Raw genomic sequence first — 20,462 nt, 5'->3', positions numbered from 1 at the left:
CTCTAAATTCATTGCTGGTGCGAAGGCAAAATGGTATGGCTACTTTGGAAGACAGTTGGCAGTTTCTTACAAAACTAAGCACACTCTTACTATATGATTCAGCAATTGTGCTCCTTGATATTTACCCAGAGAAACTGAAAACTTATATCCACACAAAACCCTGTGCACTGATGCTTATAGCAGTTTTATTCATGATTGCCCAAATTTGGAAGCAACTGAAGTTTCCTTCAGTAGATGAATGGATAAACAAACTGCTACATCCAGACAATGGAATATTATTCAGTACTAAAAATAAATGAGCTATTAAGCTAACAAAAGACACAGAAAAACCTTAAATATATATTGCTAAGTAAAAGAAGCCAGCCTGAAAAGGCTACATATTGTATGATTGTAAACGTATGATGTTCTGGAACAGGCAATGCAATAGAGAGTAGAAAGATTTGTGGTTTCCAGTGGTTTAAGGGGAGTGAGAGAGGGATCACAGGTGGAGCACAGGCGGTTTTTATGTTGATGAAACTATCCTGTATGATACAGTGGATAAAGGTCCTTATACATGTGCATAAACTCATGGAACCGTACAGCAGAAAGAGTGAATGCTAACGTAAACTATGGACTTTATTATAATGATGTGTGGATGTTTATCAATTGTAACAAATGCACCACATTAACACATGGTGTTAATAATAGGGGGAATTATGTGCAGAGCTGGGACGTTGGGGGTCTGGGGGTGAGATGGGAAGGCAGGGGCAGGTGGGAACGCTGTGTGTGTAATTTCTATTCAATTTTTTCTGTAAATCTAAAATTGCTCTAAAAAACAAAGCCTACAAATTTTAAAACTTGATGAAGACCTGCAGAAGCCTCTTGTCTCAACCTCCCGAGTTGTATTTTTACTTATATAGTGTTTCATATGAAAACCAAATGTCCCAGCACCATTATTGACTATCGATCATTTCCTCTACTTGATCTGTAATTATGGTATCAAGTGCCATGTCCTATATATCAGTCTTCTATCTATGTGACATTATAATCTTATGGGACCACCCTGGTAGTAGTATATATGGTCTGTAGTTGACTGAAACGCAGTTGTGTGATACATGACTGTATAAATTTGAAAATATTTGGGAATTAAATAATTTTAAGTAATTACCGATAATTTGGTGTGAAGGGATAATAAAATTGTGGTTATGCGAGACAATGTCCTTAGTTTTCAGACATGCATGCTTAAGAATAAGGGGCAAATTAGCATGATACTGTGAGGAGGATGCTCTGTGGCTAGCGAGCGCTCTGGCGCAGGCTTCGGAAATTGGAAGAAGAGGCGAATGGCAGCAGGCAGGTGAGACATGCTCTTTATTGTCAGGAGGGGGGACACAGCACTGGTGAAAAGCATGGGCAGAACATGGCAGGTGCTTATATATGGCTCTGAACAATAGTGGCAACATGCCAAGGGAAAGCGTGGTCACATGGACTGACACAGGAGATAACACCTTGGTTACGTGAGTGTGCTGACTGACGCCTCCCTGGAAGGCCAGCTAGCCAGGGGGGCTGGGCCAGAAAAAACACTACAGCAGTGATCTTAGTTTGGCCTGAGAAACCTGTTGGCTATACAGATGTATTTTCCCTTACGTTCCACCTCCTAGGTAATAGGGTTCAAGGCTGACACACGGGCCCACAGGGAGGCCCCTTGGGCTCAAAGCCCCACAATAACAATACAGGGAACAATATAGTATTACCAGACCACAGCCAGTAGCTCCTAACATTAAAAGGGTCCAATGCCAGGAGGATGACAGACGTTCCCACCATTGCTGTAGTGGGCCTCCAGTTAACTGTTGGATGGCCTGTACCTCGCCATCAACTGTAGTAGCAGCTTTTTGCTCTGGAGCTTGGTAGCAAAGGAATAATTACTTCAAACACGTAATGTGTAGAGAGAACGGGAGAGACCAAACTCTGAAGGAGAAAATGGCCTCCCCATTTAAGTTCCTTCCTGTATTTATTGCAAAAGGTCAGGGCCATTTGCTAATTTCTTTGACGACATCCATACAGGTCCTTCGCACACACAAACAAGCGGTTTTGGGCAGGTGTTTTTGCCTGTCCCTTCATTCACCTTGCTCACGTAATTTCCATCCATCTATCCTTTCTTCTAGGCCCAGACCCCACAATCAACTTCCTTCAATGCAGAGAAGATATATTCCTGGTGATCAGGTACACATACATAACATTCAGTATGTATGACTGTATACGTGCCCCCTTGGGCTGCAGTAAGAAGATCAGGAGCCTTGTGGTTTTTTGTAAAACCACTTTTCTCATCTGGGCGACTTCACCCACCAGGAGGGTCAAGGTCTGCCTGGTTTGATTCAGGGCCCGAGCAGGAGCTCCACTAGGGCATTTATTTTTATTTCTGCCTTAATGGCTCCACCCCCAGGGGAAAAGATAGCTGTTAGGTAGAATTCCCATGGAGTCCGTTTCACCTGGTGCCAGTGTGAGAACATGGCATTCCAATTATGTGGTTTCTTGGTAAAGGTGGGGAGGACCTTCCCTGAGACATATGGTCGTGTCCACGTGCACCTCAAGTGCACCTTCCTGCGGAACGAGCGGGAAGATAAAGCCACCCCTACTGGGCAGTGCCCTACTAGCCAAATTGGGCTTTGGCTGGTCTGTCCCTGCCCCATTTCAAACCAGATTTCATCATGATCCAACTGTACAGCCACTGCCATGCACTGGGCTAAGGGGCCATGACCGGAGCCGTCGGCATACTGTGCCTCCACTGGAGGGAAACCTTGTCCTTCCAGGTACCGGCTCTCTTCCCTAGATATTACCGTGGTCTCAGGGTCAGCATCAGACACAAATTCGGCAGGACCCAGTACTGTCTGCAACTCTGCAGTTAAAGGGCTGGAGCTGACCTCTGATCGTTGCTCCAAGTAAGCTCCCACTTCGCCAGAATGGCTGTCTGGGCACCCCTGATCGTGGGCTGGTTATCCATGACCTCACCCATCCTGATACGGGGTATGTGGTGTACACTAGCACCTTAGACTGCCCAGTTACAGCTTCACAGGCTTGAAGGGTGGCATATACAGCTGCCAGCTACTTTTTCACCAAGGAATAGTGCTCTTGGGGGCCCTTCCAAGTCTGGGACCAAAACCCAATAGGGACCCATCACTTATGCTGGCCTTGCCACAAACCCCAGCCCATCCTGCTTGAGTCGATTGTCACGCCGAGGTCAAACGGCTGTGAGCAGTCTACGACTTGTAGCATCTGGGCCTGTGCAACAGTCCTCTTGGCTGCCATAAAGGAGGCCTCTGTCTCTGGGGACCAGTCTCACTGTGTCTCCTTTTTACACAATAGATGCAATGGCTGCAACAGTTGGGCCAAATGGGGAGTGAATAAACGTCAATACTCCAAAAGCCCCAATGAACACTTGTAACTGTTTCGCCGTAGTGGGTAGGGGGAAGGCTTGAATTTTACCTATACTGCCCAAGGGATTGTTTTTGTCGTACCTGATTAGACAACACCTAAGAATTTGACCAAAAAGCCAGGTCCCTGGACCTTGGCACTTCCCAACGTCATTGTTCTGAGGTTCGAAGACTGGCAGCGGCTACTTCTAGATCTGTAAGGGAATCAGAGGTTAACATTATATCATCAGTATAAGGAAACAGAAACACTGAGGATGGCTGACTCCATGTGGCCAAATCCTGTGCCACCAAATCAATGACACATGGTTGGGCTGTGGAAGTGACCTTGTGGTAACACCGCAAATGTCCACTGTCGTCCTTCCCACGTGAAGGCAAACTGGTCTTGACTGTGCATAGCTATGTATATGGAGAAAAAGGCATTGGCCAGGTCCACCACACAGGGTACTGTCCAAGCACCAAAGTCAGTTGCTCCATCAGATCCAGTATAGACGGCACCGCAACATGCAGTGGGGGAGTCACTTATTCAGCTCCCGGCAGTCTACTGTCATTCTCCAAGTGCCATCCAGTTTCTGAACCGGCCAAACAGGAGAGCTGAATGGACCGTGAGCAGGGTGCACTATGGTGGCCTTTTCCAGCTGCAATATGGTTTGTGAAATTTCTTTGTGCCCCCCAGGCAAACGATACTGTCAGGTGCATACCACATGAGGAGGCGTGGGCAAAACCTGCAGTGGGTGATGGGAGTGGCCACGGCACCACCGGCTTCACAACCCTAACTCGGAGGCGGAACCCACCTGCGAAGGTGGTTAGGGTTAAGCCACGCAGAATGTCAACACCCAGAATGTATTCCTTCACAGGGGACGCATTCACAGTGTAAGGCCTGGGGGCCAAACGCCCCATCCCCAGTGGAATAGATGTCCACCGTAGCCATCTATGTGGGCTGTCTGTCCAGCAAACCCTCAGGGTGTCCACAGATTAGGGAGCAGTCAGCTCCTGTGTCCACCGAGGCCAAACCCCACTGCACATTCGCAGGGGACCAATGAATAGCACGTTCCACATGTGGCCTCCGGTCATCTGGGGTCCCCTCTAACTGGTGCCTTGGCCTAACCCCTAGTCTACATCAAAGAGGGGGGTTTCAACCATAAAATCTTGCAGCCGCACATTGCGGGTGTCTTTGGCGGGTGTCCGGGCTCCTCGCCTCTTGGGCGCTTTCATGAATCGCTGGCGGGAGCGAGCTGATTCCACAGAGCCCGCAACACCTCATTAGGCCGTTTATCTTCTCTCTATCTACTCCTGCTAGTAGGAGGTCTAGCCACACCTGGGTTCGAGACACCATCTGGGCCCCTTCTAGTGCCACCTTCTGCAGGGGGCCCTGCGCTCCCGCCCTTCCTGGGTCCTTGAAGCACACGCACGCGTCCCGTCCCCCCTTTCCGCGCCTGGGCATCTCCCAGAGCCGCCATGGCCGCGGCGCCCTCCCGCAGCCGCTTCCCCACACGGGGAGTGAGCGCGGCCGCCGGCGAGCTGGAGGACCGGGGCAGCTGTGGCTAAGGTTAGGTCGCGCAGGCCTGGGGAGAAGCGCTCCTCACTGGGCGGCCAGTTACCCGCTGCAAAAGCGGCATGGCGCGTCCCCCACTCCCGAGGAATCTGAATTAAGTCCGTGTACGAGGTCCACTTACTCGCAGTTTCAGGTAGTTCTTCGGAGTCCTCCCTTACTGTGCGGGCCGCCATTCAAGCAAGCAGCGGCCACCCTCCCCACGGCGACCACTTGTCTGAAGCCTCTGCCTCAGGGCAGGACGTACAGTCCCGGATGCCAACTGCGCCATCTCGCTTGGGGAGCCCGGGACCCTGTCCGTCCCTTCATCCCACAAACCCAACAACCAGGCAGCCACAGTCTCCTCAGGACGCCGCGCTGTCTCCCCAGCTCTCGCGGCTCCGCGGGTGTCGGCAGAGTGAGAGACGCGCTCCGCTGTCGCTGCCTTAGGGCGCTTGCGCCACCCCGCCACCCCCACGGACTGCGCATGCTCCATTTTCCGTTTTCCCGCCATGCGGGCTCTGGGGGGTGGGCGCCCTCAGTCTCCTGCCTGCTTGCAGTTTCGTCTGCATCCAAGGTCGCTCATTAACTCTTTCTCCAACTCCTGCAGGCGGGCTTCCACATTTTCCTCTGTCTCTCGTGACTCCCTTACCTGGGCTTCCCGCTGCCGGGCATCCTTACGCTGCCCCCGAGGGCTGTGAGGAAAGCCGGCCACCCGGCCAGCCGCTGCTCGCTGCGCAGGCTGCAGCGACTCCTCCAGGACCTTCAGTGCCTGTTCCAGGGCGGCAGGGGTACATTCCACCTGCTCCCACCCAGTGGCAGGGACCCACGACAGGAGGACCGCCGCCACTGGCTGCCACAAGCCCGTGGGAGGCCGCATGTCCTCCCCTGCTGGGGTGGCGGGGACACGCACCCCTCCGGGTCCTGCCGGACTCCGCCAGGTGTGAGGCGGATGCTCGGTGGCTGGCGGGCTCCGGCGCAGGCTTCGGAAACTGGAAGGAAAGGCGAGTGGCAGCGGCAGGTGAGACGTGCTCTTTGTTGTGGGGGGACACGGCAGCGGCGAAAAGCAGGGCCGAGAGCATGGCGAGCGCTTATGCATGGCTCTGAACATAGTGGCAACGCGCCCGGGGAAAGCGCCATCACGTGGGTTCGCGTAGGCGATGACGCCCTGGGCGCGCGAGTGCGCTGACTCACGCCTCCCCGAAGGCCAGCCAACCAGGGGGACCAGGCCGGAAAAAACACGGTGGCTGTCACCTTAGTTGGGCATAAGAAACCCGTTGCCTGCGCAAACGTACTTTCCCTTGCAGATACCTACAATGTTCTTTAGCACAGATTTAAAAATTACGTATGAAGGAAATGCGGCAAAATATTAATTACTGAATTTAGGTGGTGGTTATGTGGGAGCTTTGTTTTTCCCCTACCTTTCTCTGGGTTTAAAATGTTTCATAATTAAAAGGGGAAACGTGAGGCCACTCGGGAGAGTGCAGGCGACCACCCACAGCTCCCTCCTGGCGTTAGTGCCGCGGGTGCGCACATTTATTTATTAAAAAAACAAACGGACAAAAACCCCAAAAACAAAAACTCTACCCAAAACCTTAAAGAAAATCTTTAGTACCCCGTCGTCTCAATCTTACCGAAATATTCGCTTCTCCACAGCTGGACTCTCTCCCTCTTCCTCCGCTAAAGTACCCGGCCACGCGGCCGACCCTACCGCCTGCTCGCGGCTCGCAGCGGCCCCAAGACCGAGCCGAGAGCCGGGGCCGCCACCTCGGTCCGCCGGCAGGCGCCGCAGTGGAACGGCCTGTTCCACGGCCCCGGGCGGTGTCCGATGCCCGGGGGCGTTTGTCCCTCCGCGCAGCCAGGCCTTGCGCTCCGGCCCTCGTGCTCCTTCGGGAAGGTCGTGGCCCGGGCCCTGCCCTGCGAGGGTGGCCGCGCTCCACCTGACCCAGGCCGCGGGGGTCTGTGGGGACACGGCCACCTACCTGTCTTTGGGCTACAGATGCGGAATGTGCTTTGGAACCCATGTTTTTTCTTTCTTTCTTTGAGGAACCCCTGAATTTCGATGTTATAAAGGGCAATCCGTTATACACCACGTGGTCTCAGCGCGATGCAGCCACACACAAGTAGAGGGGGCAAGACATTCATCACGAATTTGATCCACTGATAATAAAGCATTGTATGATTGCATTTCTGCTTTCGGTAACATCCTTTCTCGTAAGGCTTTGTGGTGAAAACGGTTTCGAGGGTTATGGATTTGTACATTTTGAGGCACAGAAGCATCGGAAAGAGCCACTGAAAAAAGGAAATAGATGCTTCTAAACGATGGCAAAGTATTTGTTGGATGATTTAAGTCTTGTAAACACGAGACGGAGAACTTGGAGCTAAGGCAAAAAATTCACCAATGATTACATCTGGATTTTTGAAAAAGACATGGCCGGTTGAGTGCCTCAAGGACCTCTTTGGCAAGTTTGGACCTGCTTAAAGTGTGAAAGTCATAACCAATGAAAGTGGAAAACCCAAAGGTTTTGGATTTGCAAGTGTCAGAAGGCGCGAAGATGCACAGAAAGCTGTAAATGAGATGAACAGAAAGAAGCTCAATGGAAAACAAATTTATGTTGGTTGAGCTCAGAAAAAAGTGGAAGAGCAGATGGGACTTGAGTGCAAATTTGAACAGATCAAGCAGTGTAGGATCACCAGATGCCAGGGTGTCAGGTTTATGTGAACAGCCTTGACGGTACTGATGAACGTTTCTAGAAATAATTTCCTCTGTTTGATACAGTCACTAGTGCACAGGCTATGGCAGAGGGTGGTGGCAACAAGTGGTTTGATTTTGTCTGTTTCTCCTTTCCAGAAGAAGCAACTAAAGCAGTTACAGAAATGAACAGCAGAGTTGTGGCCACGGAGCCATTGCATGTATGTTGTAGCATCAGCTCAGTGGGAAAAGGAGCAATGAAGAGCACCGGGATCAGCTCATCAGCCAGTAGAGTATATGCAAAGAAGGTCAGTGGAAGAGCTGTGTCCAGCCTGGTAATCTGTCCCTACCAGCCATCACCTCCTTCAGGTCACTTCAGGCAGCTATCCCACAGACTGAGGATCATGCAGCAAAGCATCATCCTAGCCAAATTGCTCAAGTAAGATCAAGCCCTCCCTAGACTGCTTAGGGTGCCTGTCATATAGTAGTTCTATTTTTAGTTTTTTGAAGAACCTCCATACTGTTCTCCATAGTGGTTGCCCTAATTTACATTCCCACCAACAGTGTATGAGAGTTCCCCATGCTCACCAGCATTCATTATTGCTTGTCTTTTTGATAAAAGCCATTTTAACTGGGGTGAGAGTAGTTTTGATTTGCATTTCTCTGATGACTGATGATATTGAGCATTTTTTCACATACCTATCTATGTCTTCTTTTGAGAAATGTCCATTCAGATCCTTTGCCCATTTTTAGTCGGATTATTTGATTTCTTCCTATTGAGTTGTTAGAGCTCCTTATGCATTCTAGGTATTATTCCCTTGTCAGATGGGTAGTTTGCAAATATTTTTCTCCCATTCTATAGGTTGTCTCTTCCCTTTGCTGATTGTTTTCTTTGCTGTGCAGAAGCTTATTTGCTTGATATGATCCCATTTGTCCAATTTTGCTTTGGTTGCCTGTGCTTTGGGGGTATTAGTAAAGGAGGCCTTGCCCAGATCAATGTCCTGAAGTGTTTCTCAAATACTTTCTTTTGGTAGTTTCATGTCTTAGATTTAACTCTTTAATCCATTTTGATTTGATTTTGTATATGGTGAGAGATAAGGATCTAGTTTCATTCTTCTGCATAGGGGTACCCAGTTTTCAGTTTTCCCAGCACAATTTATTGGAGACTGTTACTTCCCCACTGTATATTTTTGGCACCTTTATTGAAGATAAGTTCACTGTAGATGTGTGGATTTACTTCTGGATTCTCTATTCTGTTCCACTGGTCTATGTATTTGTTTTTATGCCAATACCATGCTGTTTTGGTTACTACAGCTCTGTAGTAATTTGAATTCAGGTAATGTGATTCCTCCAGTTTTGTTCTTTTTGCTTAGAACAGCTTTGGCTATTCTGGGTCTTTTGTGGTTTTATATAAATTTTAGGATTTTTTTTTCTACTTCTGTGCAAAATGTCACTGGTATTTTGATGGGGATTGCATCATTGCTTTGGGAAGTATGGACATTTTAACAATGTTAATTCTTCCAATTCATGAGCATGGAATATCTTTCCACTTTTTTGTGTCCTCTTCAATTTCTTACATCAGTGTTTTATAGTTTTCATTGTAGAGATCATTCACTTCTTTGGTTAAGTCTATTCCTAGGTATTTTATTTTATTTGTAGCTATTATAAATTGGATTACTTTCTTGGTTTCTTTTTAAGCATATAGAAATGCTACTGATTTTTTTTTTTTTGGAGGCAGAGTCTTGCTCTGTTGCCCAGGCTAGAGTGCTGTGGTGTCAGCCTAGCTCACAGCAACCTCAAACTCCTGGGCTTAAGCAATCCTTCTGCCTCAGCCTCCCAAGTAGCTGGGACTACAGACATGTGCCACCATGCCCGGCTAATTTTTTCTATATATTTTTAGTTGTCCAGCTAATTTCTCTTTAGTTTTTTAGTAGAGATGGGGTCTCACTCTTGTTCAGACTGGTCTTGAACTCATGATCTTGAGTGATCCTCCCGCCTCAGCCTCCCAGAGTTCTAGGATTACAGGCATAAGCCATCGCATGTGGCCTTACTGAGTTTTATATATTGATTATGTATCCTGCAATTTTACTGAATTTATTTATCAGTTCTAATAGTTTTTTTTGGAGTCTTTAGGTTTCTGTATGATATAAGGTCATATCATCTGCATACAAGGATAATTTGACTTCTTCCTTTCCAATTTGGATGCCCTTTATTTCTTTCTCTTGTCTGATTGCTCTAGCTAGATCTTCCAGTACTATCTTGAATAACAGTGGTGAAAGTGGGCATCCTTGTCTTGTTCCAGATCTTAGAGGAAAGGCTTTCAGCTTTTCCCCATTCACTATGATACTAGCTGTGGATATTTCAAATATGCCTTTTATCATTTTGAGGTAAGTTCCTTCTATACCCACTCTTTTGAGAGTTTTTATCATGAAGGGATGTTGCATTTTATCGAATGCTTTTCCAATGTCAATTGAAATGATCATATATGGTTTTCATCCTTTGTTGATATGATGCATCACAGTGATCGATTTGTGTAAGCTGAAAATTCCTTGCAACCCTGGGATGAATCCCACTTGATCATGATGAATAATCTTTAGAATATATTTTTAAATTTGGTTTGCTTGTATTTTGTGGAAGATTTTTGTATTTATGTTCATCAGAAATATTGGCCTATAGTTTTTGTTGTTGTGGTGGTTGTGTCTTTGGTTCTGGTATCAGGGTGATACAGGCCTCATAGAATGAGTTTGGGAGTATCTCTTCCTCCTTGATTTTTTGGAATAGTTTCGGTAGGATTGGTATTAGCTCTTCATTGAGTGCTTGGTAGAACTCAGCAGTGAAGCCATTGGGTCTTGGGCTTTTCTTTGATGGGAGAATTTTTATTACTGCTTCTATCTCATTACTTGTTATTGGTTTATTCAGGTTTTGGATTTCTCCCTGGTTCGATATTGGTAGGTTGTATGTGTCTAGGAATTTATCCATTTCCTCTAGGCTTTCCAATTTATTGGCATATAGTTGCTCATAGTAGTCTGCAGTGATCCTCTGGATTTCTGCAGTATCACATGTAATGTGTTCATTTTCATCTTGAATTTATTTATTTGGCTCATCTCTCTTTTTTCCTTGATTAGTATGGCTAAAAGTATGTTAATTTTGTTTATCTTTTCAAAAAACCAACTTTTTGCTTCATTGATTCTTTGTATTTTTAAAATTTCAATTTCATTTATTCTTGCTCTGATCTTTATTATTTCATTTCTTCTATGAATTTTGGACTTGGTTTTTTCTTGTTTTACTAGGTCTTTGAGATGCATCATTAGGTTGTATATGTGAAGCTTTCCTACTTTTTTGATGTAGGCACTTATTACTATAAACTTTCCTCTTATTACTGTTTTTACTGTATCCCATAGGTTTTGATACATTGTTTTCATTTTCATTTGTTTTGAGAAAATTTTAAATTTTCTTCTTAATCTCTTCATTGACTTACTGGTCATTCAGGAGCATATTGTTAAATTTCCATGTGTTCGTATAATATATTTCTTATGTTCCTCTTGTTATTGATTTCTTATTTTATTCCATTGTGTTCAGAGAAAATACTTGGTATGATTTCAATTTTTTTTGAAATTATTAAGACTTGTTTTGTGGCCTAATGTATGGGCTACCCTTGAGAATGACCCATGAGCTGAGGAGAACACGTATTGTGCAGCTGTTGAATGAAATGTTCTATAAATATCTATTATGTCCATTTGGTCTATCATGCAGGTTATGTCTAATGTTTCTCTGTTGATTTTCTGAAGGATCTGTCCACTATTGAAAGTGTACTGTTGAGGTCTCTCCAACAATTATTGTATTGGGGTCTATCTCTCTCTTAGCTCTGATAATATTGACTTTATATACCTGAGTGCTCCAGTGATAGGTGCATATATATTTAGAATTATTATATCCTCTTGATGAATTGACTCCTTTATCATTATATAATAACTTCTTTGTCTCTTTGTACAATTTTTTCCATCCTTTTGTTTTCAGTCTATGTCTATCTTTATAGGTGAACTGTGTTTCTTGCAGACAACATGTGGTTGGCTCTTTTTTCTTTTAATCCATTCAGCCACTCCATGTCTTTTGATTGGAGAGTTTAGTCCATTCACATTCAATGTTATTATTGATAGGTAAGGATTTACTACTGCTATGTTATTATTTTATTTATGGTTGTTTTTTGGTCCTCTCTTTCTTTCTTAATTCCTTTCTGTCTTTGTTTGTTGAAAGTGATTTTCTCTGGTAGTATGTTTTAATGTCTTGCTTTTTATTTTTTGTGTATTTGTTGTAGGTTTTTTGATTTGTGATAACTATAAGCCTTGCAAAGAACATTATATAACCAATTATTTTAAGCATACGACAGCTCTGCTTACAAACAAACAAGCAAAGAAACATCTAACAGAAATTCCACCTTTAACTCCATCCCCCCTCACTTTTTAACTTTTTGCTGTTTCTAGCCATATCATTTTATACTATCTTTCAAAAAGTTGTTGTAGCTATTTTTGATAGGTTTGTCCTTTAGTTTTCTTACTTAATAGGTAAGTGGTTTATGCACAGTGATTATAGCAATAGAGTATTTTGTATTTGTGCACTTACTATTATAAGTTAGTTGTATACCTTCAGATGATTTCTTAATATTCATTAACATCCTTTTCTTTCATGTTGAAGAACTCCTTTTAGCATTTCTTGTAGGATAGTTCTGGTGTTGATGAAATCCCTCAGCTTTTATATATCTGGGAAAGTCTGTATTTCTCCTTCATGACTGAAGGATATTTTTGCAGGATACCATATTCTAGGCTTAAGGTTTTTGTCTTTCAGCACTTCGAATATGTCAGGCCACACTCTCTCCTGGCCTACAAGGTTTTTTGTTTTTTAATCTCAAAATATCGTGGGGGTACAAATGTTTTTGGTTACATATATTGGTTTTGGTATACTTGAGTCAGGGTTATAAGTGTGCTCACCACCCAGATAGCGTTCATTGTACCTGTTAGGTAGATTTTTACCCATCCCCTTTCCCTCCCTCCCCTCTTCTCCCTGATTGATTTCTACTAAGTTTTACTTCCTTCTGTGTACATGTTTGCTCATCGATTAGTTCTAATTTAATAGTGAGTACATGTGGTGTTTGTTTTTACATTCTTTAGATACTTCACTTAGGATGATGGTCTCCAGTTCCATCCTTCTTCATGGCTGAGTAGTATTTCATAGTATACATATACCACATTTTGTTAATCCACTCATGAATTGATGGGCACTTGGGTTGATTCCATGTCTTTGCAATTGTGAATTGTGCTGCAATAAACATTTGATTGCTGGTGTCTTTTTGATAAAATGACTTCTTTTCCTTTGGGCAAATAACCAATAGTGGGATTGCTGGGTCTAACGGTAGGCCTACTTTTAGTTCTTTGAGGAATCTCCATTACTGTTTTCCATAGAGGCTATACTACTTTGCAGTCCCACCAACAGTGTATAAGTGTTCCTTTCTCTCTGCATCCACACCAGCATCTATTGTTTTTGGACTTTTTAATAAAAGCCATTCTAACTAGGGTAAGGTGATATCTCATTGTGGTTTTAATTTTCATTTCCTTAGCTGTGCAGAAGCTTTATAGTTTAATCAAATCCCATTTATTAATTTTTGTTGTTGCCATGATTGCCGTTGGGGTCTTAGTCATAAATTCCTTGCCTAGGCCAATATATAGGACAGTTTTTCCTACATTTTCCTCTAGAATTCTTAGGGTTTCATGTTTTATATCTAAGTCTTTTATCCATCTTAAATTAATTTTTGTGAGTGGTGAGAGTACATCAAAAAAATAATCTAACAGGACCAAATGGGCTTCATCCCGGGGATGCAAGGATAGTTCAACATATGTAAATCAATAAATGTGATTCACCACATAAACAAAAGCAAAAACAAAGACCATATGATCATCTCAATAGATGCAGAAAAAGCATTCAACAAAATCCAGCATTCTTCCATGATAAAAATCTCTCAAAAAACTAGGCATAGAAGGAACATATCTCAGAATTATAAATGCCATATATGACAAACCCACAACCAACATCATACTGAATGGGAAAAAGTTGAAAGCATTCCCCCTAAGAACTGGAAAAGGGACAAGGGTGCCCACTGTCACCACTTCTATTTAATATAGTGCTGGAAGTCCTAGCCAGAGCAATAAGGCAAGAGAAGAATGTTAACGGTATCCAAATTGGGAAAGAGGAGGTCAAAGTGTCGCTCTTCACTGATGATATGATCTTGTATCTAGAAAACCCCAAAGATTCCACCAAGTCCCCAGAAATTGATAAATAAATTCAGCAAAGTCTCAGGATATGAAATCAATGTACATAAATCAGTAGCATTTCTACATACAAATAACAGTCAGGCCAAGAGTCAAATCAAAGACTCAATAACATTCACAATAGCTACAAAGAAAATGAAATACCTAGAAATATACTTAATCAAGGAGGTGAAAGATCTCCACAGGGAGAACTACAAAACTCTGAGGAAAGAAATCACAGAGGATACAAACAAATGGGAAAACTTTTCCTGCTCATGGATAGGTAGAATCAATATTGTTAAAATGTCCATATTACCTGAAGTGATTTATGGACTCAATGCAAACCTCATCAAAATTTCAATGTTGTATTTCACAGATCTAGAAAAAATAATTCTATGCGTTGTTTGGGACCAGAAAATAGCCCAAATAACCAAATGCATCTTAAGCAAAAAGAACAAATGTGGAAACATCACATTTCCAGACTTCAAACTATACTACAAGGCTGTAGTAACCAAAGCAGCATGGTATTGGTACAAAAATAGAGACATAGACAAATGGAATGGAATTGAGACCCCAGATATAAAACCATCTACCTACAACCAACTGATCTTTGACAAAGCAGACAGCAATGTACACTAGGGAAAAGAATCCCTATTCAATAAATAGTGCTGAGAAAATTCAGTGGCCACATGCAGAAGACTGAAACAGGATCCCTTCCTCTCACCCCTCACAAAAATTAATTCAAGGTTTGTTTAATTTCATATTAAGCCTAGTTTGTACTATACTGTCAAATTCAGCCTTAAGGATTACTTTAAACTTTCCTAGGGTATTTTCAGATTTGCATTGTTTTTAAAATATGTAAATACTAAGAGAACATTCCATTTAATACCATTTTTATTAAATTAACTTTGAAATACAAAATCAGAGGAAAGTCCTATAGTGAAATCACATATTTACTAAATCCTGGGGTCTGTGTCTAGGGTCTCTACATATTTGTACTTTTAAATTTTTCTATCATATGAGATAATTCATTAAAAGAAGCAGGCAGGTAATGACAAATAAACATTTTAATGATGCTCGAGTTCTGACATTTGCAGTTTTATTTTTCTTGGCTCATAATGACGTGTAAGTATTTTGGGCCCCAGTAGGCCAATAAATAGAGCCCCATTTGGAGCTGTGATCAAGATGGCTAAAAATGCTACTGTCATCACATTCCTTGAATACGATTCCAAGTGGGGCGCAGAGACTCTTGCTGTTTCTAGAGCCAGAGGACCTAACACAGCCTGCATTTGGTGGGGGGAGGAGGGAAGGAGGGAATGGGGCATAAAGAAAAATATTAAAATGGGTTAATATATAATAAAAGTATATTGCTCTATTAAACAAAATCTAGTACTAGATTAATAGGAAAAAACATAAGACTAAAAGTGCTGAGTATTTTTCATAAATTACTCACCAACTATGTTCTTCCTAGCAAATATATCTGGGAGAAGGGTGCAATAGTGACGAATTAGCATGCAGAAATTTGGGGGCTGATTCTGCACTCTCGTCCTCTCAGCTTTTCCCTATTCAAATATCTCTTTTGAGTGCTCATATTACCCTCAGAACATCAGGAGTTCTAATTGAACCAGAGTTTTGCTTAGTTGCTTTTACCATGTACCACTAGATTCTTCGCTGCAACAAGACAAGATAAAATACTTAGGTTTCTTATGATCTTCTGGGATTTGTTGCTCTTCTCATCGTTCTTCCTACTTTTGGGGCAGTATATTACAGCAGAACTGACAAGACGTTTGGAATCCAGCAAACTGGGTTCGAATCCTGTTTTTGCCACAACCAGGTTAGTGGTCTTGTGCAAGTGACTTAAACTCTCTAACCTTCTAATTACTTACTTGTAAAATGAACAACAAAATACTTACCTCACTGGGTGGTTGTGAGGATTAAATATGAGAATGCAAGAACACCTGGCATATAGTAGGTCTTCATATCATAGTAACTTTCTCCCCCCTGCCCCACTCCTCATCCCCTGCTAGTCAGGGGATGAATTCTTTTTCCCCAGTTATCTTCTATCATATTTATTTTTAATAATATAAAGCAATTTCTTATCCACCCTCTTTCTTTGTATTTTCTACTCTAGGCATGAAATTACCTTAACATTTTTAGGGATTAAACATAAATATATAATATATCTTCTATGGAATTGCAAAGTAATAGCATAATGGTAGAAGCAGTACCTCTGATATGGGACATCATGGCAAAAGAAACCCTCAAATTAATATCATTTTCCATATCAAAAATCAGTAATTAAAAATGGTATAGGTTTTATATAATATCTTATTTTATATTTATTTTTTGAGACAGGATCTCACTCTGTTGCCCAGGCTGGAGTGCAGAGGAGTGATCATAGCTCATTGCAATCTCGAACTCCTGGGCTCGAGCAATTTTCCTACCTTGGCTTCCCAAAGCATTGGGATTATGGGCTCGAGCCACTGCACCCAGCCCAGCTTTGTATAATGACTTTTTATTTACTGAACACAAGCCAATGTGCTAGATGCTAGGGAGAAAAAGATAAATCAGGCAGAAAACCAACTCTAAAGAATCTTACTGTTTAGAAGAGAATTTGAACATAAAAGAACTGCCAAAAACCATTGACTTTCAAGACATGATGATGATAATAATGGTGAAACTAATAATAATATTTATAGAGTACCATTCTTAAAGCTTTCCATTTATTAACTCACTTAATCCTTATGACAATCCTATTATGTGAGGACTACAACTAGATGACAAATGGTTTCCACCTAGTGAATGAGATTTAATATTATTTCTTTAAAAAAATCCTATTAGCAAAGTGATCTTACTTTTGTGAACTAAGTTCTTTATTTACCCTCTTAATATCTTCCATTTTTTTCCACTGTAATTTTCATTAGTATTTCTAAACTGAGGAATAAGAGAAAGAATTGAGGCTTAGCCAATTCTATGTAAGCAGCAGAGAATGGAGGAAGGAGATAAAGGTGAAAAGTTCTTAAATTTAAATTTAAAATATTTGTTGATCCAAGTCATTTATGACATTATTGTCATCCATCGTTGCTGCTGTGACTCTCTACTTGCATAAATAATTAATTTCATATGTCTTGCCACTCCCTAAAACCAGCTCAATATTCTTTATGCAGAAGACAGCACGGACCCAGTAGACAGAAACAGGCAGAAGCAGAATAATATTGCAGGACTTGAGTGGGTGGTCTCTTTCCTCATACCTGCTTTTCTTTTTTCCTTAATTTATGAAAATTATGAAATAATAAAACAAAATTGCAAGTGTATGGTTGGAAGGAGAGAGAATAGAAGGATGATAGATACTCCTTTTGTAGATTTATTATTCCCTACAGTAGACATTAAAGACAAAAAGTTATTATTTATATTTCTTGAAGGTAAGATAAAACAACATTCACTGAGCACCGCCATATTCCAGAGACTGTGCTAAGCACTTTACATGGATTATCTCATTTAATCCTCACAACACCACGATGAAATAGATACTCATAGACCTCATTGTAAAATGAGGAAATTGAGGCACTGAGAGATTAGGAAATAACTTGCCTAAGGTTATAGGAAATAATATGGTATTTAAAAGAGGCAGTCTGGCCCCATGAGCCTGCTTTTTTAATCATGATAATAGAGAATTTTGTTGCATGGAAATTTAGGAGCTTCTGTTTTGGAATAACAAGAAAAGAATCCTAGAAAATTAAGGTATGATGCTGCCAAGTTAAATAGTCTAACAATAAACGGCATTGTCTTTAAGTGGGAGGAGAACATCATTGAATAACAGGGCAAAATTATAAAGACTGTCATTCGTTCATTCATTATTGTAGACATATTTATTGCAGACATGCAATGCATATCTACCTTCTGTGTGCCAGGCACTCTGGTAAGTGCTAGGGGAAAGTAATGGGAAAAAAATGCAGACACTGTCCTTGTCCCTCCTATATAGTTGATTGGGAGGATTCGGTCATTAATCAAATAGTTAAAAACAATATATGTACTTTGTGTGATGGAGTGAGTGACAGGGGTAGGAAAGGTGTTTTTAAAAAATCAATGTGTCTCTACTTTAAAATCACAATATTTAGCTCTATGATATTCAGTAAAATGTAGAAATTCCAATATTGAGATATACTCCTATCTTATATTTTGGGAAAATACAAAAAATATTTTTATAAATTTAGGAAGGATTTGTCATTAAAAGTATACATTTCAGTTTCAGAAGAACTGCTTTCAAAACTGAGGTTTAAAAGTTTACATTAGTCTTATAAATAGTTATGATCAATCAGAAATTTTAAGAGTAAGGCTAAGAGCTCACATTTTGTGATTAGAGTAACATTCTTCATTTAGAATTTTTAAAAAATCATCAAAACTAAAATATTAGAATGACTTAATATATTGTTACCTGGACTGTAGCTTTGGGCATCCATGATAAAGCAATAAATATTTTCTCCTTAAAACTAAAACCAGCAAAACACATCAAAATATAAGTGGCTAAAATTCGAACACATAATGCCAAACTCATTGTAGCAACACAAATGCCTACAACAGATACAAATAAACATAAATAACAAAACATTGGGATGAAGTGATTCTTTATACCTAGAGACATGATTTCTAAACCTTTTGAAAGCATTTTAAGGCTATTCCCTCTTTATGTCTTTATCTTTTAAGTAAAAATAATAATTATAAAAAATCAAAGTATGAGTGAGGCTTCTAGGCAAAGTGCAAGAGATTATCTGATGGTGGAGGTACTAGGAAAAATAAGACAGATGACATTTGTTCAATTCTAAACTAATAGATGTTTTTGGAATACTTTTAAATGAAAGCATTCAAAAGGTACTGATGGTATCTAATATTTCCCCTCCGAAAAGAAATCTTATATCCATTTGCTCAGATCACTCAGGGAAGATAGTCAGTATTGTCTTTGTTACCAAAAAAAGTACACAGTGAAAGGGAAAGCAAATATATGCTACTGTGTCAACGTGTGTTTCTGAAGGTCTTTGTTATCATTCAAAGATAGATTGTAAATAAAAATTAAAATATTCACAGTTTTCTTAAATATTTTTGAACCTTTTACATTTTGTGCTCTTATTCTTACCAATAGTATTTGATTCAAGAGATGAAACAGATACTTCTGATCCAACTAAACCAAAAAGAAGTGGTTGAAAAATATTCCATGTTTTTGAAATAATTTTTTGGACTCCAATCTGTGGAAAAGATAAATACATTTATAGTTACTGTGGCACATTAAAATAGTTACATTTCAGAAATTTAAAGTCACTTTTTAAAATTTTTAAAAATTATTTTTACATTTTTATTTTATTTTACTTTTCTTTTTGAGATAGGGTCTCACTCTGTTGCCCAGGCTGCAGTGCAGTGGCAGAATCTTAGCTCACTGTAACCTCAAATTCCTGGACTCAAGTAATCCTCCTGCCTCAGCCTCTTGAGTAGCTAGGACTATAGGCATGTACCACCATGGCCAGCTAATTAAAACTTTTTTTTTAGAGATGAAGTCTTGCTGTGTTGCCCAGGTCAGTCTCAAACTCCTGGCCTCAAGTGATCCTCTCACCTTGGCCTCCCAAAGTGCTGGGATTACAGGTGTGAGTCACTGCACCTGGCCTGTACTTAACATCTAATAAACTTAAGATATTTTATTTTTAGGAGAAGTGTTAAAACCTAATTAATAGAAATTGAGCAGGTGAATTCTTTTACTCAAACAGGTAGAATTAAGAAACCCATGAAGCTATAAAATAAACAATATCATTTGATCATTTTGACACATAATAAGTGAGGTCTTTGGAATTTCAGACATTTTTAATAAGAGTTTTAGCTTTTGTTTGTAAGGTAACTGAACAGAGATAGAACTACATCATGCCTGATGAGAACATACTCAGCTCATGCAAATATCTGTGTTCTCAGTAGGGAGTTGGGAAAACTTCCACTAACAATTATCCTGGAACCCAACTGTACGAAAGTGAATCCTGATATGTCATAAGCTACTGCAAAAACAATTTTGCAGTCTGTTAGGCCTGCTTCCAAAGGACCCATGTTGAATACTTCAAAGTTATTTTTTCCTTGAAATTAAACCAAAAACATATTCGATTCTTATTTGGATGCCTGTTAAGCTTCCTTTTCTGGGAATGACTCCCTCCAAGTGCCACTTTCCCTACTAAAAACTACAGGAAAGAGCTCTATTGGCATAACAGTATTCTGTCTCTTCTCTAGGAATTTGTTGAAGGGATTTTAGTCTCAGTCTGGGCTTATCTTTTCTTTACAGAAGATACATAAGAACATAAAACTTGGGAAGAAAGAGAAGGCTGATGTGATAATTCAACTTCTGATTGCATTTTAGTATATCTCCAGGTGCTTTTCCTAAATATTTTATTTCCTTGATTGATTCATATGCTTCCTTGAGGACACAAAAACTTTTGGAACATCTTACTAGAATGAGAGGATTTCCTAAATATACATTCTAGATGTAAAACATTCAGCTATTTTATCTT

The 20,462-nt window shown here is 41.2% G+C and overlaps 1 protein-coding gene across 1 annotated transcript in view; it reads right to left on the bottom strand.

The window, feature by feature from the left end:
* Positions 1-14,993: 14,993 nt before the first annotated feature.
* LOC105819183 (sodium/hydrogen exchanger 9B1-like) overlaps positions 14,994-20,462 on the bottom strand; it is a 94,618-nt gene continuing 89,149 nt past the window's right edge. Inside the window, exons 9-12 of the mRNA XM_012655371.1 lie at positions 20,004-20,033; positions 19,058-19,166; positions 18,362-18,498; positions 14,994-15,209 (exon numbers count right to left, since the gene is read on the bottom strand). Coding sequence (XP_012510825.1) covers positions 14,994-15,209; positions 18,362-18,498; positions 19,058-19,166; positions 20,004-20,033 — 492 coding nt within the window. The remainder of the gene's footprint in view (positions 15,210-18,361; positions 18,499-19,057; positions 19,167-20,003; positions 20,034-20,462) is intronic.

Source organism: Propithecus coquereli, unplaced genomic scaffold (assembly GCF_000956105.1).
Source record: "Propithecus coquereli isolate 6110/MARCELLA unplaced genomic scaffold, Pcoq_1.0 Scaffold475, whole genome shotgun sequence".
Taxonomy (NCBI): domain Eukaryota; kingdom Metazoa; phylum Chordata; class Mammalia; order Primates; family Indriidae; genus Propithecus; species Propithecus coquereli.
Note: the sequence above shows the minus strand (reverse complement) of the source record. Positions and strands in the feature narration are given on the sequence as shown.